Source organism: Amblyomma mixtum, chromosome 6 (genome assembly GCF_055824585.1).
Source record: "Amblyomma mixtum isolate Tamu chromosome 6, ASM5582458v1, whole genome shotgun sequence".
Taxonomy (NCBI): Eukaryota; Metazoa; Arthropoda; class Arachnida; order Ixodida; family Ixodidae; genus Amblyomma; species Amblyomma mixtum.
In genome coordinates, this window is record NC_143017.1 from 1619879 (window position 1) to 1647163 (window position 27285).

The following is a 27285-nucleotide window of genomic DNA, read 5'->3' on the forward strand; positions in this document are numbered from 1 at the left end:
GGGAAGTCAGCAACGGCGCGCAGCTTCTCAGGATCGGGGAGAACGCCATCGTTACGCACGACGTTGCCGAGGATGGTGAGTTGGCGGGCGCCGAAGTGACATTTTTTAACATTCAGTTGAAGGCCGGCACGAGCAAGGCAGGTCAGCACCTGGCGGAGACGATGCAAATGGGTGTGAAAATCAGGAGAGAAGACCACGATGTCGTCCAGATAACACAGACAGGTCTTCCATTTGAGGCCACGCAGCACGTTGTCCATCATTCGTTCAAATGTTGCTGGGGCGTTACAAAGGCCGAATGGCGTAACGATGAATTCGTAAAGCCCATCCGGAGTGATGAAAGCGGTCTTTCGGAGATCAGCTGGAGCCATGGGAACTTGCCGATATCCGGAGCGTAGGTCAAGCGAAGAAAAGAATTCTGCGCCTTGCAAACAGTCCAATGCATCGTCAATGCGTTGGAGTGGATACGCATCCCGACGTGTGATTTTGTTGAGACGTCGATAATCCATGCGGAAACGTATAGACCCATCCTTTTTCTTGACAAGGACAACGGGAGACGACCAGGGACTACTTGATTCTTGAACAACACCGCGGTGGACCATGTCGTCGACTTGTTCGGCTATGACACGACGCTCTGTAGGTGACACACGGTACGGGCGCTGGTGCAGAGGCGGGTGAGTGCCTGTGTCGATGTGGTGGGAGACAGCCTTCGTCCGGCCCAAAGAGGCTTGCGGCGTGTCAAATGAAGACCAAAAATGGTGCAACAGCTCAAGAAGCTCCTCGCGGCGGCGTGGCTCGAGGGCAGTATCAACAGAACAGGCGAGAAGATCACGCTGAGGCGGGTCGGAAGCCACATTAGCAGGGGTCAACGCATCAACTTCGCAAGCAGATGAACGGTCGGTAAAGTCGAGGTCAAATAGTAAGTCCACAGGCTCAAAACGGCCAACGCACTCTCCACGAAGCAATGTAACGGGGTAGGAAAGGGGATTGAAGACCAGAAGTGTGCTGGCACCTTTGCTCAAGTCAAGCACTGCGAAGGGCAGTGAGAAACGGTGGCGGCAGAAAGCAACGTCGGAGGGCAAGAGAACGATGGCGTCGCCGGTAGAAGAGGCAGAGAGAGGAACGAGGACAGCGCTAACGGGTGGGATAGTAGTGTCCTGAGCGACAAGTAGTTTCGGTACAGCACGAGGACCCACGTCATCAAAGGGAGCGGCGGATGGCAGAGCGCATGGCACGGAAAGTTCGACGTGAGGGCGGGCGCAGACAATCAAGGCATGATGATGGGATATAAATCCCAGCCGAGAATGACATCATGAGAACAAGTGGCGAGAACGATGAATTCAAAAAATACACGGTGTTCGCATTTATTACTCGAGCGGTGCAGAGAGCTGTGGGCTGGAGGTGCTGTGTGGTGGCGGTACGTAGCGACAAACCGCAAAGAGGCCTCTTCACATTGCGCAGAGAGCGGCAGAATTTTTGGCTAATAACAGATACGGCGGCACCAGGGTCTATAAGAGCTAGCGTCGAAACACCTTCCACGATAACGTCAATAACGTTCGCAGGGAAAAGAGGACTTTGGCGGTCAGCGGAGTACGCAGTTCGTGGCTTGGGAACTGCGGCGGTTAGTTTCCCTGCTCGGCTGAAGAAAGTCGGCGGCGCATGGGCGAAATGGAGCGGCGACGGGGCGAAGGTGAGCGACGAGACGAGGAAGCCTGGTGGTCAGAAGGTTCAGGTGGCGGCCCCGGCGGAACTCGGAAGTAGGGCGCCGAATAGGACCTTCCAAGATATTCAGGCCCCGACAGTGACATGCGGCGTCGACAACGGCGGGCGACGTGTCCGGGAATGCCGCAAGCAAAACATATCGGGCGGTTGTCCGATTTGCGCCATGGCGAGGTAGGCGGCGCAACTCTACCTGCAGTGCGTGGCGAGCGCATGATGGCCGAAGGATACGCATACTCCGTGGGAGGTGCTGGGCGAGCCACAACTTCAGCGTAGGTGCGAGGCGCCGCCACAATGGGGTGCGGCGCGAAGGCGTCAGGATAACTCAGCTGCGCAGCACTCGGGGCAGGTGGATTTAGGGCAGCCTCAGAAAGCGCCATCCGGGCAGCGACAGGACCCGGCCAAAAAATCCTTCAAAGGTCCTTCAGGGAGCCAACAGGATTTTTGACTGTCACCTCTACATGCACCTGAAGGTCCTGAAGGAATCTGCATGGATGCTCTGTTTGCAATGGCGCGACACTGACGGGGCTGAAGGCATCTCCATTAGCAGCTCTGTTTGCACCGGCGCGGCTCTGACGGTGCTGAAGGGATCTCCGTCAGCACGTCTGTTTGTAACGGCACGACTCTGACGGTGCTGAAGGCATCTCCATTAGCAGCTGTGTTTACCGGCGTGACTCTGACGGTCCTGCAGAAATCTGCATGCAGCTGCTCTGTCTGCGGGCGACGTTAGCTTCGACCGTCACCGACATAGCTGCGAATCGCTTCGGGAAAGTTATAATACTGGCAAGAAGCTTAATTGTACGTTTTAATCGGTTTGTGTAGCACACATCTTGTAGTACCAGCACAACCGCTCACCGGTGGAGATTTATTTGGCCAGAAAGCAGCTTACGAAATTAGCGGGGACATAGCTGAATCACACGTACGTATGCTCAAACACATACAATATTCGTGCAAATTGCATGATTCTTGCCAGCACGCATTAAGTATATGTGAGCTGCGCGCCCTTCCGATAGTGCCTGAAAATTCTTTGCACGGAGGCCATGAATCGCTGTAGAGCTCGCGCTCTCGATCATATGCTTAGCTTGATCCGGCCGGCTTCACTCGATCCTGGCTCATTTTCGCCAAAACTGTACACATATCATATATCAATATTTGACGGTAAACGTTTTCTCGTAGTGAACTTGACAACTGATGCGTACCAACCAAGCGGTTCGCATAACTGAAGTACTTCTGCGTTTCGTGCGAAGCATATATATGGCCACCCATGCAAAGACGGCCGGACGCTATTCGGCTTTGCTGACTTTTCTTCCCTCGTCCTCGGCGCAGACGATTCCAGGCGCACGGCGTAAACTACGGCCAGGTGAAAAAAAAATGTGTGTTAGCTGCGCAGTTAATTTTAATCTAGGGAGAACCATCAATTGAGGCGAATGAATTTTTAAAAGGTGCTGCACAATTAATTCTAGCTTAACGCGTTTGTGCGCGTTGCGCGCAAAAAGTAGAGCAAATGTGGTATCGGTACGTACGTCGATCATACTTCAAACTCAAAACTGATTATGTTCGACCTTTCCGCTATGCATATGCTGCGCACCACGTGCAGTGAACCCGCCCGCTATCAGGGCAGATTTGCCTATCTGATAGCCAGTACACGTACGCATGTTTGTGTGCGGCATACATCGGCCAGGAACTGCGCCAGTCGGAATTAACTTTTTCTACTACGCATAGCCTTTCCTCGATCCTCGATCATCCTTTCAGCAAGGTGGCGACGCTGCATGCATGCTCGATCGTCCAGAGCTTCCTCGATCGGGCAACGATACCAGTGCCCATATTCTACGCGGGGGCGCGGGCGCGTGCCCGCACCGATTTTCGTAGTCACGCGGAATTCATACGCCAGCGCACCTTTCAGTCGGGGATTAAGGTGACTGAATGCAGCGCACAGCGCTATAAGCGCGGCAAAGACGTGCAGCGAATTGCTCGCGCTGAACGACAGCGCAAATATTTTTTTTTTCCATAGCTCTATATAGGCCATGGCGTGACGTTTCTATTTAAATAATTTTCACCAAGCAGGAAAGCGCCCTGCACTTGCATTGACTGTTGAAGCCAAGTGCAGTGAGTACACTGAAGTCCCCTCGAGGCATCTGTGTTGTCATGAGAAGCCGCACAACTCATGTGCGGCTCTCCTTCAGTCTTTATCTCCCAAATTCCCCTCCCTACGCAGAGTAGCATGCCAGCGATATTGAAACGCCGGCTAAACTCTCTGTATTTAATTAAAGAGTCTCTCTCTCTGGCGATGTGTATCGTTGAAAACATTAAACTCGCCCACCTAGCACCGCGATGTCAAGTGAACATATTCCTTGACGCTCGATTCATGATCTCTATGCAGTTAATTCCCAGCCCCCTGTATGTCACACTAAGTGAATGGGGATTAACCATCACATCACACCAATTGGCCAGCTCCACTGGCTGGAGGACCTTCTTTGAAAGGCATTTCCGTAAAAATTCTTCGTATCACTGTAGGGTATACGGCAACTTAATTGACAGCAGTAACAGAATTTTGGTTCCCGGAACACACCCATGGAACATGTAACGCTGCATCAAAAATAAGTGCAGCCAGTTTTGAGGCTTTGAGGTTTTGAGGATTGTTCTCGCAATCACTCTCCGAAGGAACCATTCCAGACGACTGGGAAGTGGGGAAGGTCGTTCCCGTCCACAAATCAGGTAGTACTGATTCACCTCTTAATTATCGCCCCATTTCATTAACAAGTGTACCGTGCAAAATCATGGAACATGTCATTTACTCTCAAATCATGCAATTTTTGGATTCAAATAATTTCTTCCATCCATCACAGCATGGATTTCGCAAGGGGTTCTCCTGCGAAATTCAAATAGCCATTTTTCTACATGATATTCACGCCAACCTTAATACTAACCTGCAAACTGACTCCATTTTCCTAGATTTCGCTAAGGCATTCGACAAAGTACCTCATCAACGCTTGCTTCTTAAACTCTCCCAGTTGAACCTACATCCGAACATAATTGCATGGATTAAAGCTTTCCTCACGCATCGCTCTCAGTCCATCGTCATTAATAACCAACTTTCCAACCCGCTTCCAGTAACCTCTGGTGTCCCACAGGGTTCTGTTCTCGGTCCTTTGTTATTCCTCATATACATTAATGATTTACCCCAGCATGTCTCTTGTCACATCCGCTTGTTCGCCGATGATTGCGTCATTTATCGCTCAGTGTCTAACCATTCTGACCAAGAATCCCTTCAGGCAGACCTGCGCCATGTGCAAGACTGGTGCTCCCAGTGGATGATGATGCTCAACTCTAACAAATGCAAGCACATGTCCTTTCACCGCCGTCGAAATCCTCTTGTTTTCAAATACACAGTCTGCAATTCACCAGTTGACCTTGTCCAGTCATATAAATACTTAGGAGTCACCATTTCTAATGATTTATCTTGGCGTTTGCACGTGACTATCCTGATATCATCTGCTAATAAAACACTAGGTTTCTTAAAAGGTCACCTACGGGAAGCCCCACAACACGTATGACTACAAGCGTACATCTCATTCATTAGAACTAAACTTGAATACGCATCACCCATCTGGAGCCCTTATCAAGAATATTTAACACACGCTATCGAATCTGTTCAAAACAGGGCTATCAGATTCATGCACTCCTCATACTAGTAGGACGTCAGCATATCATCCCTCAAATCGTAGTCAGGTCTAGCTAATCTTTCTAGTCGCCGTCGCATAGCCAGTCTTGTCCTGTTTCACAAGTTCTTTTATTCACCACTAAAACAAGAACCATACATTTGCGCACTTCCACAACGTACGTCCCACCGCATCGGTCATTCTCTTCAAGTTTTGCCTCCACGAGGCCGTACAACTGTTTTTGCCAACTCATTTCTTTCTCGTGCAGCAGCTGACTGGAACAGCCTTCCCCATAATATTGCTGCCATAACATGTTCATCGTCATTTTCAAGCACTGTTGATTCCTGCATTTTGTAAACCCCACCCCTTATGTAACACCCTGGAAAAGGGTCTTTAAGGAAAATAAAGTGATGAGATGTGATCTACAAACATGATTTATTACACACACTAGGCCACAACAACAAAGCAGAGGGAGTAATACATGTTGGACAGGAACGTGCATTATTCTTTACACTTAAAAGCAGCAAACATTTTAAACACATGAAAAAACAAGGATGACAAAGCATCATACTATCAGGCTGCAAGGCCAGGTATATCCTTATGTCTAGAGACCAGATTTTAGGCAAACGCCTATTTTTTTCAAGGCATCATAGGCGCACCATTTTTACATATGAGCGTGAATTAGGCGTTCACGACATGTTTAATACACATTTGATGGTGCCTATAAATGCCTATTTTGGGCGTCAGCGCCTATAAATGCCGATTTCCAACGTTGGTGCCTAAATATGCCCTGTTTTGAAGAAAATGGCCCTGATATACGTTGTGATTTTGTTTTCAGGTTCTCTTCGTTTTCGAATCCATTTCGGTTTCGAGTTGAACTCACACATGGCAACATTAAATGACTTCGTCACTTGGGTGTGGTGAACACTACTCCAACGCCGACTGTGTAGACAATGTCAACCACATCAGTCTAAAATATCGAAATAACCTTTTTCCTGTTTCTGCCGTGTTGTAGTTACAGCTTGTAAACTCTGGCCGTTAAAATGGTAGTTGACCAGATGGTGCTACATTTTGGAAAGTACTCGAAGTACGTAAGTTTCGTCCACATAATTCCCAGTGGGTTCGAGTTGAAACCAACTGCAAATTGTTCCATAAGCTGGCTGGATAAAGTTTAACTGGATAAAATTTGCCATATTGGTAATCTGCCTTATAATCATTCCTTGTGCCTCATCTGCATGTCATCCTAATCAAATAGCCTTTGGCGGCAGTTTTCTTGGAGCAGGCCGCACTGGACAGCTGAGAGCCGTGCCAGTCGTGCGTGCATACCGAACACATTCATGCACTCAAACAATGTTTGATGCTTGTATGAATATCACTCTTTTGGCGTCACTCCTATGTCATATTATCTCAACCCTTCAATCGAAATTATCTCAACCCTTCAATCGAATTACTTTAGCAGTGATTACTATATGAACGGTGTTTATTTATTATGAATCCCCAGTGGATGTACTTAGGCCCGTGCTGAACTATATAATTATTTTCGGCATATAAAGCATCAACAGCACTCAGCGGTTACATTTTTAGCATCTCGTACTTATGGTTTCCAGACCCTTCTAATAGCAAGCACCATTTTAAGTCCGTGTGACTTCCGACACTTGGAGCCACTAACTATAAAACACAGTTTACACAAATGGCGACACATTTATTAATGTTAAAGCACCGTGCATGCCTGCAATAGATAAGTTTAATTCCTATGAGGATGACTCTGAACACATGTCGGATGCTTTAAATTCACATTTGCCTCAATTGCTAAATGCATGGCCTCTTGTTTTACTATTGTGCACGACAAGCAAATTGTTTGTTTCCAGGTATGCCAACGCATTTTAAAAGGCTTTGTAACCATCTCTTTTGCTCTGCTGAAGCATGCGTGTTGTGCGAAAAGCTTCACGACAGCTTTAAAAAGAGTGCTTCTAAGGTTCGCACGCAATGGTTAAGATATCAAATCATTCCGGCTGTTTTTACTTTATATGGCAGATATTGCGTGCTAATGTTCGGATCTGATAAGTGCAATTTTGATGCAGTTTATAATGCCTATTTTTCTTTTTAGGTGCCTAAAATCAAATTTTAACCACCTATTTTTGGCGCCTAAAACATGCCTTCTTGGTGCCTAAAAATCCGGCCTGTACTTATGTCGTATAAATCCCATTAACAGACTTTGTCAGCATACATGGCAATGTGTCCTCTCTTGCATTATTTGCACTAAATACTTTGAAGCATAAATGTTCCAAGAATAAAAGAAACTTTGAGATTAGTGTAATATTGTCACGTAGTTGTGATGGCTGCAGTTTGGCAGTCAGGTAGACTGCAAAACGGCTTCCAAAAAAACACTGTTGGGCTCTTTCACACCCACAAAGAACTGAACGACTCGGCAGCGGCGTAGCAACAAGCGTGCTTGGCGGTCGTCGAAGACAATGCCTGCCGCTTGTGGCCGTGATGAATTTATAACTGACGACAAACTTTTGACAGTGTGACAATATGGAGCAACCTCCCGTTACAATCTGAAGATTGGTGTAATTGCTGCTAACTGCAATGAATTTCATGGCCACAAGTTTGAAAAAAGTTAAACACACTGAAGAGCTACCTTAAAGGAATACAAAAATAAAAATACACTGAAACTACCTTCATGAACTGCACATCATACATCACTACCAGATCAATCTCTTTCCTTCTGGTTGGGCACTTCACACAAATATGAAACATTATTAATACTAAAGAAAACACATTGCAGAGACACATCATCAAGGGAGTGCAAACAATTATTCTGATCAGCCGGTGGGTGCTGACACTGCATGATATGTAGGACATCAAATACAAGTGGCGAAACAAGAAGCCTTTGGGAGTGAAAATATATACAGTCTGCAATCTCATAAATTCCAAGTACATAACAATATGAGCCGTCTACCATTTTAACATAACAAGAGCAGGTCTTTTTTGGAGTCAAATAATCCGAACTGTGTATAATAATGCTGCCAATTTGTGCTCGAAAGTACCTAGACATCTGAGGAATGCAGCCAAAGTGTGAATGGAAAATCATTTTTAGCTGCTCGGGAAATGAAGGAACAGGGTGTGGCACACCTAGAGCACATGTCTGGTAGCTGTTTGTGTGCTGAGCGCCAATATTTTTCTTGGCAAAAGCCAAATGAGCTGGGAGCGCCAAATTTCTTTCTAAGCTTCGGTACCACTGCTGCATTATGCACCGCTCAGAGACCTGCATAGGCACCAGCTTGGCTGCTGACACAAGCCGCAGTGCACGGCCAATCCCATCTTCAAAAGGAAACGAGGACACACCCCATAATGGGCCAAACATGCGCGTAGCCTTAGAAAGGTGCAGCAGCTGGTGAACATTGTATGTCATAGCTGCCTCACCATAGAGCCTCGCTGCTTCCCTAGTAGCACAGTATGTAACTGCAACGTTGCCACAACATTGTCAATGTTGTACTATGTTGCGCTAACATTCTTCAACATTAGATAATGTTGCTGCAATGTTACCAAGCAACATGCTGATAACGTTGCTCTAAAGTGGTCTTTTCACTTTGCAGCAATATTGTCAAATGATGAATAAATGCTGAACCACATACATTGCTATAACATTCATGCTATATAGGTTAATTATCTGCCCTCTCTGGCTATTTCTGAAGCCCAAATAGAAAAGCCGGTACCAGATTACTTCCCCTCACCGAGAGAGTATTAATTTGTTTATTAATTTTTACTTCGAGTGGAAGTTTGCATGTGGTGTGTATGCAAATGGTGACACTAAGGTAGAAAGATATATTTCTATCTGAAATATTTTTAAACAGCTGGAATTACTTTGTTTTTAATTAAACAGGCAGACAAAATTAAAACTGCCGAAGAAATTTAGTTCTGGTTTCACTGACGCCCTGCAGTCTAATGGTCCAAATCCAAATCCAAACCGCGGCTACTCGCGGCCGCGCCGAGAACCCGCGTGTCAGCGGCAGTCATGGCAAGATTTTCACGTTTTTTGTTCTTCTAGTACAGTTTTTTGGCGGTCGTCGTGCCTGCACTGCTGTGTTTCGTTGTGGTTTCACTGGAATTCAGCTGAAACAACAAAGGCTTGCCCAGAGGATGACCTCAATGGTGAGTGATTTCTAGACTTGCATTGTTGTGCTGTGACCTGTGTTGGTTGGCACAAAGCCAGTAGTGTATATATGTTACCCATGCCCTTCGTGATAGTTTGATAAAGTGCTACATTCGTTGTATCATGAAGAGAATGAAGTGTTCGCTAATCGAGGTGTCCTTTCGGCAACGACGCCGAAGAACAGCAGAGGCTGTTCACGACGAACTAGAAAACTGTTTTCGTCAAGGGTACCCACAATGGTGAGAACCGGCTTTTGCGGGTACGCATCACGAAATGCTACCCTGTTTGGCAGTTGTCAGTCTTGATAATGATCATGGCAGCAGATTGTGCGCAACAGGAGCATAACAGTTTCAAGATGCCTTTTCATCGCATATTGTTATTTTATCCTCTTTATCAGCGCCGGTCGAGGACGCAGTTGAAAGCCACAGTTCTCAATTGTCAGATTTTAGCACCGCTAGCAGCATCCCTGACATATAAAGTGCAACGTAAGAGTTGTCGCGGATTTCTGACAGTGAGGAGTTGGTGGTTTATGAAGATAGGATGACACCTGAGTCTGGTTTCGCTACTCAATGTCTAGAGCACGACTTGCGCGTGTGGACAATTAATAGCCACTTGCCTGCTTCTCACCTGCATTCCCTGCTTAAAGTGCTGAAGCCATACCATCCAGAGTTACCCACGGATTCTAGAAAATTACTAAAGACGCATAGGCATAGTGATCCAGCAGTGATGAGCGATGGTCATTACCACTACTTTGGAATTTTTCGTTCTCTGCAAGAACATGTTGTGCATGTTCCTTAACGTCGGCACATTGTGCGAGGGCATTACACCAGTTCTCATGCATTCTACTGGAAGATAGCATAGATCCAGCGACATTGTAAGCAAGGAACCAGAATTTATTCTTTCGCTTAACACTGACGCTGCTGCATTATGCCAGTAGTGTAGTCTTTGCCCTCTCATTCTTAATCAGATATATACTCTTGTAACCAACATTTATGGGACTGTGCAGCGATCTGCGCCAAGGGTAAGAAAAGTGAAATATTCATTGGTATTCAATCATCCTTCATCATCATCAGCCGGACTATACTCGCAGCAGGGCGACAGCCTCTCCCATATTCCCCAAATTAGCCCTTTCCTGTGCTAGCTGCATCCACTTGACCCCTGCACCCATCATCAATTTGTGATCTAGCTTATGTAGCCCCGGAAGAATCGGCCGTTAGCAACTTTGCCTTTCAAATTGTGCACAGCAGTGAGGCTGAAAAAAGACTATAGGCTGGGCCTGCCCTCTCCGCTCGGTTTACTTTGTCGGCCACCCGCCATGGTACAATTGAGGGAAGACAAAGGGAGTGATGTGCAACCACCTCCAGCCGGCTACGCCTTCATCTACAAACGCCCTTGTGGGTTTAAGCAATTGAATGGCCGTCCCCATGGCTGACACCAGCAGGTCCGCTTGTAAGGCAGGATTCAAGCGAGACAGCAGCACTGGCCATTGCTGTGAGGTGCGGGAATGGGAATTTTGGTTTTTACATTATTTGCTTGCTTTTGAGGAATTTTAGGTGGCATGAATAGTCGATGTCTTTTATGTAATGAATGCATTCTTTAGCCACTTTCAGAACAATTTGTTGCTCAGGCTGTTAAAATATGCTTGCGCTGCCAGGGAAGGGCGGATTTTTTTCTCACTATTTTGGTTTGAGCCAAATGACTGGACATAAGTTCTTTGTACAGAGCTGTCCAATGTCTGTGTTCATTGAGGATTGTAAAAGATTTGTTATTAGACGTGTGCCCACCAAGATGCTTATATTAGGAAATTTTTGGTTCTTTCTTTTTTCTGCAGGGATGCAGCTTCGCTTGTCACATCATGAATTAGAAGAGACCATCATCGTGAGCAGCTGGAGGCTACCAGAAGACAAGTATATTTTAGACGTGCTAAATTGTTCAGGCAAATGTTGACAGTACTTTAAATTTGTAGTTTTCCAGTGCAACGGAGCATGACCAAAGAAGGGAAGAAGGATACTTGAAGAAAACAGCGCAGCAACAGGGACAATAGAGAAGATGAGACAGGTGCTGACTAGCAACTGAAGGCTTATTGAAAAGGAACGCATAAAATATACTGTCTTCACAGCCAAGAGCGTGCATGAGCTGCGCAAACAACACTGATAACCTGTCAACTTCAGTCATGGTGGTCAGGATACAATAGTTCACAATCATTAACAAGGACGGATGGCCATTCATGGCTGTGAACTGTTGAATCTTGACCACCATGACTGAAGTTGATAGCTTATCAGTGTTGTTCGCGCAGCTCATGCACGCTCATGCATGCACGGCGGTGTGACCACGGCGTGACCACCGCCGCAGTGAAAATGCTACTTTGCGACCAATAGCTCTTGCTACAAAAAAAAAATGCAAGAGCGAGGAAAACTTAGAGGCAGGAAGTAGGACAAATTTAAAAATGACAGGAATGAAGAACTAAACACATTTATTGCAGTGCTGGCACTTGAAAAAATCATGCAGCATTGTCTGCTGCATTTTCTTACGTCCGGTGAGGAGTACTCATTTCTCCAGAATTTACGGGGCTATGTGGCTGTTGCGATCGTTGCAAACATACTTTCTGAGAATGTCTAATGCCGCTACAGCCAACATAATGGTTGGTTCCAGCGGAGGCTAGCCCTCTTCCTCTTTGTTGCCACTGCTGTGTGCATCCAGTAGTCACAAAAAGATGTGATGAAGTGCGGAGGACAAAATCAATCGCGCCAGCCACACTGACACTAGCAGCACAATTACAAAGAAACAAGGATAGGTGAAGAAAAAATTAGCTGTGGTTTAGCTCTGATTAAACACGGCGAGAAGCGGTAGCTTCATGTGGCTGCGCTTTGCAAAGCTTTGTTTGTTTCTAGTTTCTCGGCTTGTTGAAAGATTGTTGTTTCTTTGGACTTTGCCGCACGTAGCTACGTGAAACTACTGCTTCTCACCAGGTTTAACCGAAGCTAAACCACAGCTGATTTTTTCCTATACCCGTGGTGTTAGATTTTCTGCGTGTGAGCGGTAATCTTCCTCTTTGTATTCTTCGTCTTCCTCTTGTTATTCCTCTTCAAACTCCTCTCGAAATCGCCTGTCACTGATCAATCATGAATCGCTCGAATCACAAATTACCATGATATTGCATGAGCGGCTGTGTAACCTAGCAGTTAGTATACAGGAAGCACATATACAGGGTGTCCCAGCTAAAAGTAACGAAGCTTCTAAAAAAGAGGATGATCCCTAGCCGAGTGAGACCAACTGAGGGTTGTTGCCAGTCGCGTGTCCTAGTCTGTAGTATTTTTTTTATTATGCAAATATGATTAATTAGCAGAGACTAATTAGCTAACTTTTTAATTATTGCCTACAGGAAGAAAGTGTCAATGCAGGAGTTGTAGATCCCTTAGAAAAATAACCGTTTGCCGTGTTTGCAGCCAAGTACCACTGCTACAGCTTATTTTATTTGACTTAAAAGAGAGCCCGCGAAATACAAAAAGAGCCACGTGATAGGGAAGCAGTTTCAGCGCTCCCAGACGACCAGCCAAGCAAAGACATTCGCTTATCTTTGCAACGTTGTCCCGAACGGGGTTCGGCGTTTTGTGATGGTTGCGAGATATACGCAATTAACTCTCGCATCGGCGCTAGGGCGACCGTTTCTTCAGCGCGTGATGGTGCAAGTTAGCGGCACGGCCACATTCCTATCACTCGAGGCGAGGTTACGCGTGAAAAAGCGCTCCATGCGAGCCGCGCTTCACTTCCATGGAAAGCAGCACCCGCTCACTTTCCATGACGCATAAGCAGTTCCTGGCGCATATCTCGCCACCTCCTCAAGACGTCAAAAGCTGTTCGGGACAGCGTTGCAAACATAAGCAGATGTCGTTGCTTGATCGCTCGTTTGGGAGCGCTGTGACTGCTTCCCTATCACGTGGTTGTTTTTGTATTTCGCGGGCTTTCTTTTAAGTCAGATAAAAGAAGTTGTATCAGTGGTACTCAGCTGCAAACAAGGCAAACGATTATTTTTCTATGGGATCTACAACTCCTGCATTGACAATTTCTTCCTGAAAGCAATAATTGAAAAGTTAGCTAATTAGTCTTTGCTAATTAATCACGTTTGCATAATAAAAAATACTGCAGACTAGGACACGCGACTATCAACAACCCTCAGTTGGTCTCACTCGGCTATGGATCATCCTCTTTTTAACAAGCTTGGTTACCTTTAGCTGGGACACCCTGTATATCTCCAGTTTTATTGAATTGTCACACCGTGGGTCTGAAGCTTAGTGGTTAGCGCACCTGGCTCTCGCCCAATGGACCTGAGTTTGAATCCCGCTGATTGTGAGGTTTATTTGTTTGTATATTTTATTTGTGGCAGACTTGAAGGTCATTAACACGTTATGGCGGGCTAGTTGGTTAAGCATCTTGAATAAACAGCACGAACGACGACGAGCACAAAAGACAAGACAAGCGCTGTGTCGTCCATTTTCTTGTCTTTTGTGCTCGTCATCATTCGCGCTGTTTATTCAAGTTGAAGGTCATGTTGCGTACATGGCGATCTCAGCCGTGCACCTGTAGCAGTGAAGCTACTGCTTCAAAAAAGTGCAACCACTGTTGATGATGATGGCACAGCGTGTCTGAATGCCGTCTGCCTAACACAGTGGTGCTAGACATGCCAGGCCAAGTAAAGCCGCTTTAGAAGTAAACATATGACCTCCACCGTTTCTCATTTAGGCTGGCATGGGGTGTTATTTCACAAGTATTACTGTGTAGGAATGTGGCCGAAGTTACAATGCAACGAACAGCAGGGTTTATAATGCATGGAACCCTATTATCATCATGCCAGATCTAGACCACTACAATGTGTAGCAGCCAGGAAAATGCAGCACCCATCAACTCAGCAGCGAGGTTCTACTGCGCAAAGCTTTCACTGTTACCTTGAGAGCAAAATACTTAATTTTTTTCATTTACTTGATAGCCCACAATGTCAAACTGAACTCAGTTTGCTTTTTGCTTATATGTGCTGCTGAGGTGCATTGATATTTGTGTACTTCATTTTCTTGTCAAAAAAGTATGCTCAGCCGAGGAGATGGAGACCGCCGCGGACTGCCAGCTCCAACTGCCTGGTGGGCAGGACACTGTCATAGGTTCTGCTAGGGATGATGGAAAGGTGATTATGTGTGCTCTTAAGTCATATAGTGTATCAAATACCATAGTAGAGTGAGTGAATGATTCTTAATTAAATTGGGGCTGGTACATAGTGAAATGGGTACAGTTTAGAGGATGATGCTAGCTTACAGTAGAAACTTATGCTAGTCCCAGTAAGTGTCCCGAAAAGGGTAGTGTGCAAAGCATAGACGTGTGGTTTCAGACAATATCATGTAAGGCACAGGTCAGCATTTCTAATTTGTCATTTTTGTACTTCATTACCTGACGATGCCATAATGGGTCTGCAGTTATTCTTGTCCTGAGGAAATTCTTAGTACACAAATAATTTTTGATCATGAGGAGGCTGGCTGCCTTGTTCTGTCAGGTATGTATAGTTGTTGGTATGTAAAATTTATTCTCATTTCTGAAGTTTGTTTGAATTAGGGCAGAGAACATTATTTCGACTTTTGGCGGTATTTGACTCGGAATGAAGAGAAGCTAGAACTGTCAGAAGATTGGGCTATATATTTCATGTTGCACGCAAGCAATTTCTTTTTTTTCGAATTATAAGGCTAGAAATAGAAAATCTACTGATTTTGGACACTGCTCGCTGTAAAAGAGTGCATTCATGCCTACATAATTTTTATGTTTTTCAGCTGTTTGTTTTAAGTTATGAAATATTTAAAATCCCTTGATTCATTGCTGTTAATGTGTACAAATGCGAAATTCTCCACGTTTGCTGCAGGTCTATGCAGGCAGTGGGCTCTGGATGGAGCCTGGTGCCTGGCAGATGCTCCTGAGAGCACCAACAGACTCAATGTTCTGCCGCGGTGCTGGTGTATTGGACACCCGATGAGCTGAAGAGCCGCAGCGTGACTGGCGTGCTTTCAAATAAGTGCCGGTCTCTTGGCAGAACAGAGGCGAAACCGGCACTTACACCGGAAAAAGTCTCTTCTCTGAAAGGTGCTAGTGCTTTTTTTTTTCTTTGCTTTGAGTAACACCAAGGGAATCAAACTTTGCTTCAGCCAAATACAGTCGCGCTCACTTACAGAAAGCGTGATAGTCATGCAGATCCTGTTTATTGTATCCGAGGTTTGTAACAACTGCAATGTCCTTATTGCAGCCAAAACTGCAAAGTCGGGCAAAAGTGACGTTTAGTTTTTGCAAGGTGTGTTATGCCCATACGTTTCTTCATGCAGGCTCTATCACAGCACTTTCAGAGATCTCCACACTGTTTGTGTGGCTCTCGCTAAGATTCGTTCTGCCAGTAACCTGATTTATCTATTTGGTTGTGAAATTAGCGTTCTCAACGACTGGTGGCAAGTCATTGTGCGCGTTCTCCGATCTTGCTGCGACAAAGATAGTGCAATTGACATATCTGCACAGAATGTATAAATAGCATTGCCCGTTGTTTCGAGTAATCTCTGTGTTTGGTTTTCATGCAAGCATCTCAATGCATCCAACAACACACAGCAGACGCGGAGTGGGTAGGCCCATGTGTCGTCAGCAATCAGAAGTTGCCAGACAAGCAGTCAGTTCGCAAAGGAAACGAAAATCGTTTTAAAGATATCTGCCGCACGGAATCAACTTTAAGTTTTGGGTATTGTAATTTAATGTGTTGGGAATTAAATGCTACAACAAGGGTATGCACGAAAGTAGGCCTCATGGCCCTTTTAATGGTGAACATTCGTTTCTGTGTTTTTACAATGAGAGTGGTAATTGTGAATCTCACTTTTGCATTTATCAAGGTATCTAGTTGTGTTCAAATGTGGCCTATTTTATGTTCTATTGTGCAGCTTTGTTTCATGTCTACATGGGAGACATACCAAAGGAGCTTGCAGAGAAGAGACTGAAAGCCGTGCGCAAGCACCTCTCACAGAAGCTGGGGGACGTGAAACGAAAAATTGGAGGTCATGATGTATAAATTTATTTTGCCACTTACCTACGCCGAAGCCGTCAGGCGTCCCCGCCCAGAAACGTTCGTTTCGTACCAGCATCCACCGCAGTCGACACCATTTCGTCCTGCCTGGCCACCACCGCAACGTTTCCGTCCATGGTGGACACCGGGCAACCTACCCATTTGTTATGTCTGCGCAATTCTTGGCCATGTGATGCGTCCCTGCCGCCGCCAAGTGTTGTCCCCTGCTCCCAATACTGACCCTCGAGGTTACGCCTACGCCCCTCCCTGCCTTTTCACCGCACTTCGCCTTCTGAGACCACTGCTTCCTCCGATCTCAGGCCGTCTATTTGCCGCCGTGCTCCATCTCCGCGTCGTCGCTCGGTTTCCCCGATGCGCCGTCGTCCCTCTTCCCCTTCGGAAAACTAGTGCCCGCAGTTCCGGAGGCAAGAACTGCTTGCTCGTCGCCAAGCTCAAGACCTCGACTTTCTCCGACAAATTTGATCGCGGTTTCTGTGGAGGGCACCGATGCTTTCGCGCTTGTTGACACCGGTGCTGCTGTATCTGTACTAAGTGAGAAATTGTGCCGCCAATTACGAAAAGTGATGACTCCGCTATATGGTTTTATGCTTCGCGCCGCTAATTCGCAACTTATTGCGCCTTTGGGGGCCCGAGTTACTATTCAGGACGTCCTGTATATTGTTGAATTCATCGTCTTCAAATGGCCGTCTCACGACGTCATCTTAGGCTGGGACTTTCTCTCACAACATGACTTTGTCATCGACTGCGCTCGTTCCGAAGTCGGCCTTCTTCCGTTCGGCGACGACTCTGTGAACGCTTCCACTAACTTGTGCTCCAAGCTGACTGTGGCTGATGACGTCATGATCCCGCCGTGCTCTGCTGTGCTCGCCTCTGTTCATTGCGACTCTGGATCCAACGGCCCTGTCATCTTCATCCCGTCCGACTCCTCTGCTTCTCGCCACTGTCTACCCCTGCCATTCGCCGTGCATACTGTCTCAGCCGGCTGCAGCGCCTTGCCCCTGACGAATCCATTCCTGTGCCCCTCCACTCTTCTTCGTGGTGAATGCTTGGGATGTGTCCAGCCTTTCGCTTCCGTCGTCGCCTGGGACCCTTCTGAGGACGACTCCTGCCGCCTGCAAGTGTCTTCACTTACTTCCTCCTCACCGTCTCCTGATCCCGTTCCCGAGGCCGTCTTTGCGGGCTCAATCGACGCAAATCTTTGGCCACCGGAGAAGACCCAGCTTGCGGCCCTGCTAGATAAGTTTCGGTCATCGTTTGACTTCTCTCACCACCGTTTTGGTCGCACTTCATCTGTTACCCATCGGATCGACACTGGTGCCCATTCGCCGTTGCGCCAACGCCCATATCGCGTCTCGGCCACCGAACGCCAGGTTATCGACACCCAGGTCAATGATATGCTGCAGCGTGGCATCATACAACCATCACAGAGTCCTTGGGCTTCCCTCGTCGTCCTTGTCACCAAGAAAGACGGCTCTATCCGTTTTTGCGTTGACTACCGGCGCCTCAACAAAATCACCCGAAAAGACGTCTCTCCGCTACCCCGCATCTCCACCAAGATGTAAAGGCCTTTATTGACAGTTGTGAAGGCCGGTTAGAGCGGACAAGGACAGGTCCGGTCCCGGAACAGTTCACGCTCTCGTCTCGCGCCGCGCGTCGGCACTGCTGCTTCAGCTGCCGATCGCAGTCTTCTCGTCTCGCGCCTCGCCTCGGTTCTGCTGCTCTGACTGCTGATCATCTTCCTCTTTACAGGTTTCTTTATTTTATAATAAAGCTTTCGTTTGCCCTAAATCTGGTTGTCAGTATATATATCGTAGGGCATTACAGACCCTTTTGGCCAGCTTAATTGGAAAATATTAGTAGCAGGCGCTGCCTTTTTGCATCAGCTTGCGATGCACTAATCGAAGAAGATAAGTCATCATGCGCAATGTGCAGCACACATTTCTGAGTGATGAAAAAACTTATCTATGGTGTGCCATTAGGACTGGCGTCCCTCATTAGGCCTAACATAATCCCGATACCTGCAAGCAGGATCTGTGCCAACAGGCCGACGCCATTAGAACCAACAGGTCTGACACCGACAGGTCCATCACCATCAGGCCCATCACTAACAGGCCCAACAGGCCCATCACCAACAGGTCCAACAGGCCCATCACCAACAGGCCCATCTCCAACAGGCCCATCACCAACAGGCCCAACAGGCCCAAATTACGGGTTCCTTCAGCCTTCAGACCGATAGGCTGAAGGAATTTTTGACTGGGGAGCTGGAGGATGGCCGGAAGGAAGAGCTTCCGAGACCGGTCGCTGGATTTCATCAGAATGGAAAGCTGGGCTAGTTGTAGGTTGTTCATGATGAAAATTTCTGGGCGCGAACAATGGACAGCGAAGAAACCACAGTAAAGGCGCTTGTCCTGTGGTTTCTCGCTGTCCTTTGTTTGTTCGCGCCCAGAAATTTTCAGCTGGATTTCATGTCTGAGCTGTGGCGCCAGACAAGATGATCCTATAGCGCCCGGCGACGCTATAAAGCGCCGGCGCTGAGATCGGCGTTACAGCGCGCTCTAGAAGAAAATAAAGATGGACAGCGCGTGCTCGGGGCGCACGCCCGGCACGGGCAGTCCGGATCTAGAAGCCTGCCACGCTGGTCGTCTCTCTCTGGTGCTCCGCTGTGACCCCGCAAATCCTCAACAGTGGTGACCCGGCGAACCGTGCCTTCTATCCCAGCGGCGTCCTCGCATGGCGTACTGGCAGGACCCAAGTTTCGACCCGCCGCTCCCGGTGTTCCGGCCTGCAGGCGTCGGCGGGTGGTTCGCCCAACTAGAGGCTTCGATGTACCTGCACGGCATCACCATCCAGCCGTTTAAACACGCAGTCCTTTGCGACATCCTCCCGCCCGACCTCCTGCGTCGGCTCACCTACTCTGCCTTCGGCTGCCGGCCATACGATGAGCTGCGTGCGGCCGTCTTGGCGGACTTCGGTGCCTACTACGTTCCGCTGCCGCTCTAAGACGCAGCTGACCCGTTTTCGCCGCTGCCAGCCTCTGGCCCTGCACCGGCCTCGCCCGCGCCCACGCAGCCTTCATCAGAATCCGGCCCGCCTCAGCAGCCCTTCGCCGCCTCGCCGCCACTCCAGTCCAGCGTCTCCAGCCCGGCTGTCTCTATCGACGCCACACCAGGTGGGATCCGCACGAGCTTCGCCTCGTGTTCTGCTCCCACTACTTTCCTACCCGCGTCTCTGGCTCTGCCTCCTTGAGCTTCAGTGGTGTTGTCGCCAGAGCCTCCTGCAGCCAAGGATGACTCTGCGGCAGCAGCCGTGCCGAGGCTTCCGGCACCTCCATCTACCTCGTCACTACCGCCAACAGCTCTGCACGCCTCTGCTTTGAGGTTGAAGCCGCCACCGCAGCATATGCCACATACCAGCCCCACTACCCCGGCGGCCACACCGCCTGCCCAAGAGGCCCCACCCCAAGCCCTCAGTACGGTCAACCGCTTCTCGGAGTCTGACCCTGGCAGCTCGACACTGCCGCAGCAAGCGTCTGCTTTGGTGCCTGACTTGAGCCACCTTCGGCAACGAATGGTAGAGCTACCCACACCGAGTAGTGCGGCAGTTGCCCATCCAAAAGCTGTCTTTTGCTGCCAGCCAGCCATCTGATGTAGCAAATACTCAACAATGGTTCGGATAGAGAGGGTAGGAGAGATAGCTGGCGGGCAACGTCCTCGCGGACAAATTTCTTGATTTCGGCGTTGAGGTATGAGGAGTCGGAGTCCGCGGCCAGGCCAGCGAGCGACGCGTCAGCAGGGTGGCGAACCGAAACGCGTTGCTTCCGTAGCTCGTCAAAGCTGTGGCATAGTTCGTATACCATTGCGATGGTGGTCGGACTCTTAGCCACGAGCATGTTGAAGGCGCCATCATCGATGCCCTTCATGACGTGGCGAATTTTATCTTCCTCCGTCATAGATGGGTTCACTCGTTTACATAAATCGACTATGTCCTCGATGTAGCTGGTGAAGCTTTCACCGGTCCTCTGCGCTCACGAACGAAGAAGCTGTTCAGCGCGAAGTTTGCGAACGGCAGGGTGGCCGAATACTTCGGCAAACGTAACCTTGAACACGGACCAGGTGGTGATGTCCGACTCGTGGTTCCGATACCACAGGTTGGCGACGTCAGTAAGATAAAATACGACGTTGTTAAGCTTCAGAGCGTCGTCCCACTTGTTGTGCCGGCTCACCCGTTCGTAGGCTGACAACCAATCTTCCACATCTTGGTCGGAGCTGCCACTAAAGATAGCAGGGTCGCGTTGACGTGAGGGACCAGAACAGGTGACAGTTGGAAGCAGGTCGCAGGAAGCAGGAAGCAGGGTCGGGGGCTGCTGGATTGGGTCCTGCATGGGAACGGACACCGTGCGACTGTGGGGTTCCAGGGCGACGTCGGGGGTCGGGATCGTTGCACCCTCCACCAAGTGAACAGTGGATTTATTAGTGGCTCGAGGCGACCAACGCACGATGCAGTCAGGTCGAAGCAAGACGGCAGAACCAGCCGTAGGAAGCAGCTACAGCACGAGACTCGCGCCCCAACCACCAGCGATGACGACGAAGTGCGGCACCGCGGAGACGTCCTCTTCTTCTTCTTACAATATATATATATATATATATATACTGGGTGTTTTTTTAGAAGGTCCAAAATTTTTAAAAAAAGGTAAATTGCTTTAGATTTATTTTAGCACTGGGGCTATACTGGAGGCTACGGCGGGCGCCAGGCAAGAGGAAAACTGCTTTAATTAGTTCGCTGATTAACTAAATATGTTAATTAACTTTTTAGTTTTTGTTTTAGGGGATATGTTGTATTCGCTGAATTGGAGATCGTCCTCTAAACAGTCCAACTGAGAAAAAAACAATTTTAATTAAAAATTTTTCACGCACGTTACGGGGCGCGAAATATTCACCCTGGTAGGCATCTTCACACCGTAACGCAGCGGCGGGAGCGCCTCTGACGTAGTTCACTCCGCCCTGCGCTTTACGTCACGCGTCCCGGACTGGCGGCCTGCGCTATCGCTGCTTATCTTGCTTCGCTCCGCGGCCTCAAGGAATGCCGCGCTGGAACAAAAACGCATTGACACAAAGTGCAGGGCGGAGCGAGCTACGTCACAGGCGCTCACAGACGCTGTGTTACAGTGTGAAGCTGCCTACAAGGGTGACTTTTTCTCGCTTCGTTACGCGCGCAAAAAATTTTTTCATGAAAATCTTTTTTCTTGGCTGGACTGTTTGAAAGACGATCTCCAATTCTGCTAATACAACATATCCCCTAAAATAAAAATTATAAAAGTTAATTAACGTATTCAGTTAATCAGGGAACTAATTAAAGTAGTTTGCCTCTTACCTGGTGTCCGCCGTAGCCTTCAGTATATCCCCAGGGTTAAAATAAATCTAAAGGAATTTACCTTTGTTTCAAAATTTTGGACCTTCTAAAAGAAACACCCTGTATATATATATATATATATATATATATATATATATATATATATATTGTCACGTTGTAGTGACGGCAGTCCAGCGGTCAGGAGGACACCAGAAATACTTGCAAACGAAGCTCTTTATTTGGGCTGACTTGCGCCCGCAAAAGAACTGACTCACTCGGTGGCGGCGCAAGCAACAAGCATGCTCGTCAATCGTCGAACTACGAATGCCCGCCGCTCGCGGCATCGCTCAATTTAAAGCCGGCAAAGAAACTTCCAGATAGCAGGACAAGATCATCTAGAGTAATCTGGAAAAACCTAGATGCAGCCTTTCATGGCTGCGATCAATCGAGATTAGACTGGTCGCTTCTCGCGTCACGGACAAAAATGATAACAGCCCTTTCCTGCAGCCTTGAGCGTGAACGAACAAACACTACAATCATACGTGGCATTACCCCCCTTCCAAAGAAGCATCGTCTCGATGCTTTAAAATGAAAATAAACACGGAAAATGAAACTTCGAGTCCTTTAGCGTTCATAATATGGCTTCAGGCGTACGACATGTACGACTTCCGGGCGTGGGCGGCGTCGCTGAGATGCTGTCGTGGCGTCGGGGATGACTTCATAGTCGTGGTCACCGATCCGACGGAGAACCCTGTACGGGCCAAAGTAGCGTCGAAGCAACTTTTCGCTCAATCTACGGCGGCGAACTGGCGTCCATATCCAAACCCGATCACCTGGCTTGTAATGCGTGTGTCGTCGGCGCAGATTGTAGCGTTGGGCGTCGGTGTGCTGCTGGTCTTGAATGCGAAGCCGCACAAGTCTTCGGGCTTCCTCGGCGCGATGAAGGTAGGCGGCGACGTCGAGGTTGTCTTCGACGGAAACGTGCGGGAGCATTGCGTCGAGTGTTGCCGTGGGCTTCCTGCCGTATACCAGCTGGAATGGGGTAAACCTGGTTGTCTCCTGGACGGCAGTATTATAAGCGAAGGTCACGTACGGCAGAATGGAGTCCCACGTCTTGTGTTCGGCGTCGATGTACATGGAGAGCATGTCTGCGATGGTCTTGTTCAGACGCTCTGTGAGTCCGTTGGTTTGTGGATGATAGGCAGTGGTCCTCCGATGGCTTGTCTGGCTGTAGCTTAAAATGGCTTGCGTCAGCTCCGCTGTAAACGCCGTTTCTCTGTCTGTGATGAGCACTTCCGAAGCGCCGTGTCGCAGGAGAATTTGTTCGACAAAAAATTTTGCGACTTCTGTTGCGGTACCACTAGGCAACGATTTTGCCAGGTGCAAGAAACAGACTAGGTGTCTGAACGCGGCTGCCGCGCCGGCGACTTTGTTGATCGTAGTTTACGCCTCTCTCGGCAGATGGCGTGGATCGTTGAGGGGTCAACCGTAGCACCCGACGCGGCGCGCGGACCTCCACACACATTCGCATGCGCGTAAGAATGACAAGTAAATTGCCCGATATATGTCTGTATACTAGACTAAATAAATAAATAAATAAATAAATAAACGTCTGGCAAGCCTTTGGAAGCAAGCTTAGGTATAAGCTCATGATTATTTCAGCTTAGAAATGCTATTCATACCTAAGCGTGCTTTGATAGTCGTAAACGTCCAATATATCGACCACAGTGGAATCGCCCGCGTGTTTACTAGTGCTCAGCTTGTACAAACGCAAAACAATCTGGCTTGTGCAGAATGCAGAATTCTGAGAAATAAATTTCCAAATACGTGCTATTAAGATGTCAAGAAATCCTAGTCACGCATGTCAAATACGCTAGCTCCCGATAACGGAAGGTGATCGTTGGTTCTCGCTTGGTTCTGTGTCGGGCATTATTTCTCACTTAGGTGCTCGCTTTCCAATCCCATATCTGCGCGAAAATAGTGGTCCCAGGCAAACTGCGCGCTCCCGCGTGTTCCCGAAATGCACTGTCTCCACCTCGGCTTTGCCGCCAGAAGCGTACAGGCACGCGAAGTAAAGTTTGAAAGCCGTGCTCTCGAAATGTCTCATAAAACAACCGGGTACACAAAAAAGCGGATTTTATTTTTCACATTTATGGAGACGTCGCCAGCACAATATCACATCGGCGGCCGAATTTCGATGAAGGCGAAATTCTAGAGGCCCGTGTGCCGAGCGATGTCGGTGCACGCTAAAGAACCCCAGGTGGTCGAAATTTCCGGAGCCCTTCACTACGGCGCCCCTCATAGCGTGAGTTTCTTTGGGACGTTAAACCCCAATAAACCAAACCAAACATAAATTAAGGACTGCAGTGCTTTTCAAGGTGTTTGGCATTCTACACAAGCTTTGAAAGCTTCCTAAGATGTTGCATTTTCGCTGTCGAGTCAATTTTTGTCTGTTTGCGGACCTGCGTCATTCGCATATCAATGTAATAGTGCAACAAATTTGCCATCATATCTTCTTTATGCTCCTCACATGGGAACGAGAATGTATGCTTTGCTAGCATAGCTTCAATTGTTACTTCATACGCATTTATGTGTGTGGCATTTTCCTGAAACTCTTTTTCAGCCGTCTGCAGCAAAGAAAAAATCCTGAGATTTCGGTGCAGGAGCCCACCTCTTGTCTTACTTTGCACAAGCGTGCTTTCAGGTTGAGCATGGACCTCAGTTTCTTCAACAAGGTTCTGTCGGCATGCGGGGCAGGTTCAGCCTTTCAACATTTTTCTTCACATGAACCCAGCCAGGTAATACACAATGTAGTCAGCAGCCTGTGGCTCTGCGCATACCTCACCAAACGCTTCATCACACTCAACCTCTGCGGCAACCGATCCATCCAGTTTGCATTTTAGCTGATGAAGACGAGTCCTTTGTTTTCCGTCCATTGGGAACGCAAGGTTTAGAGCAGCCAACGTAAGCATGTGTTTCTCGAGCATGCTCGACATCGCATGCAGTTCCCAAGCTTGGGTGGTTTGATCAGGCTATACACTGAAAGCATGTTATATAGCAGAAGAAATGTGGGTAAGGAGGGATGGTCATTCTTACCGCCTCCTAAGCGGATTGTCCCAAAAAACGCTCTAAAACATCCTGGTTAAATTTTCCAGTCAGTACGTACTTGAAGCCACACTGTTTGAGCAAATATCTTGTCAGCTGTAAAGCTGACAAAACTGTGACACGCAAGGCTGCTACAGTCTGCTCTGTCAGAAAATGATCGCGAGATATCCTTCCGGCCACCACTTCCCCCTCCCACTTGTTGAGCCAGTACAAGCAGGAGGCTGGAACTCTGAGATCTTTGCTGCCTGCAGTGATGCTTTCTTTGGGATGATTGCTGTTGAGTGCGTCATACAGATCGTTAAATTTAAAGGTGAATTCTACCGTCCCTTTAACAATCTGCAGTCCCACTGTTTTCATTTGAGAGTAAAACTCCAGCGCGCTGGCCACACTTCGACTGAACAGCTGGGTAGCGAGTTTTACGCGCATCTTCTCCGTGTTCGACGGATTAATATGGGCATATGTGAGCTTGTGGCAAACACTCAAGTGTCCAGGCTGCTTTTGGTCTTGAACAAAAAGCTTATCGTAGTGTGCCCATTGGACACGGCCACCAGGAAAGTTTAGAACCTTTTGGGAATGCAGACGGTTGCGCACACGCTTCATAAGATGCGGAGCATTCGAAAAGACAAATATGCTACGCTTTTCATCAACAGGGAGGAACGAAACAGCGTTTACCCATCACACAATACACAGGAGTGTATGACGGAAAGTGTAATGGGCAAAAAAAGACACGTGGCACAAAAACAAGCGCAGCGATCACTACCTATCCTCCAAATGCAGTCGGCGGCACTCACGCCGCCCACACGCCCGCTGACCCCCTTAGATTTCCTGTATATGCTCCCGCAGGGAGCTTTGGTAGCATATACAGTAACTCTAGACCCCCTAACCTGCTAGCGCCATCTCACGACGCTCCCAGAAAACACGAGCCGACGTTCGCCAACATCGCCTGCTGGAAAGGCGCTGTCGTTCAGACACCTAGTATATTCTTCCACCGTGGCTTTTGCTTCGGCGTAGCGGGTCATGTAGTCGGTGGCCACGATGATCAACTTGTTTCCTGATGAAGAGGTCGGAAAGGGGCCGAGGAGGTCCATCCCTATTTGCTGAAAGGGCTTAGTTGGCGGTGGTATGGGGTTCAGGAGTACGGCTGGTCTAGTCGGAGGCGTTTTGCGTCGCTGACACTCACGGCACGTTTTCACGTAATGGGAAAGGTCGGTAGCTACACGTGGCCAATAGTACTTCTCCTGGATGCGGTGCAACGTGCGAGCAATGCCGAGATGTCCTGCAGTCGGCTCATCATGACATGCCTGCATAATGTTTTGCCTGAGATTTTTGGGCACGACAAGAAGATGCACTGTCCTGTTCGGCGCGAAGTTCTTCTTCAGGAGGACATTATTGCGAAGGAAGAAGGATGACAGTTGCCGCTTGAACCCTCGGGGAGGCGATGCGGTCTTGCCTTTCAGATAATCAACGAGGCTTTGCAAGTCAGGATCCGAGTGCTGCTGCTGCGCGAAACTGCTGGCGCTTACCGGTCCTAAGAAAGCGTCGTCGTCTTCCTCTTCGGGTGCTGCGTCGACAGGAGCTCGCGACAAGCAGTCTGCATCGGAATGCTTGCGGCCAGATTTGTAGACTACAGTTATGTCGAATTCTTGAAGACGCAGGCTCCAACGATCAAGGCGGCCGGAGGGATCTTTCAAATTGGCCAGCCAGCACAGAGCATGGTGATCGCTCACAACCCTGAATGGTCGTCCGTATAGGTAGGGGGCGAAATTTGGACGTGGCCCAAATAATGGCGAGACATTCTTTCTCTGTCGTCGAATAGTTGGCTTCGGCTCTCGACAGTGAACGGCTAGCGTACGCGATAACTTTCTCCTGTCTGCCATTTTTCTGAACGAGGACCGCTCCTAAGCCCACCCCGCTTGCATCGGTATGAACTTCGGTTTCGGCGTTTTCATCAAAGTGCCCGAGCACAGGAGGGGATTGTAAGCGGCGCTTCAGCTCGTTGAAAGCTTCCTCTTGTGGCCTTTCCCATTTAAAAGGCACGCCAGCCTTGGTAAGTTGAGTCAAAGGTTCAGCGATGCGCGAAAAGTTCTTGACGAATCGTCGGTAATAAGCGCACAATCCAAGGAATCTGCGTATAGCCTTCTTGTCATTAGGCTGTGGAAACTCTGCGATCGCAGCCGTCTTCTGGGGGTCTGGGCGAACTCCATCCT

At 48.3% G+C, this 27285-nt stretch overlaps 1 protein-coding gene and 1 long non-coding RNA gene across 2 annotated transcripts in view; one reads left to right on the top strand and one right to left on the bottom strand.

Annotated features, from left to right (window-relative positions):
• Nucleotides 1–27285, top strand: part of LOC149338079 (uncharacterized) — a 1049963-nt gene that overhangs the window by 309749 nt on the left and 712929 nt on the right. The gene's annotated exons all lie outside the window — the stretch shown is intronic.
• The window catches only part of LOC149338084 (uncharacterized), a gene marked incomplete at its 3' end in the record, with an annotated part of 200554 nt that overhangs the window by 70623 nt on the left and 102646 nt on the right, over nt 1–27285 (bottom strand). Inside the window, exon 4 of the mRNA XM_089550093.1 lies at nt 22755–22760. Coding sequence (XP_089406219.1) covers nt 22755–22760 — 6 coding nt within the window. The remainder of the gene's footprint in view (nt 1–22754; nt 22761–27285) is intronic.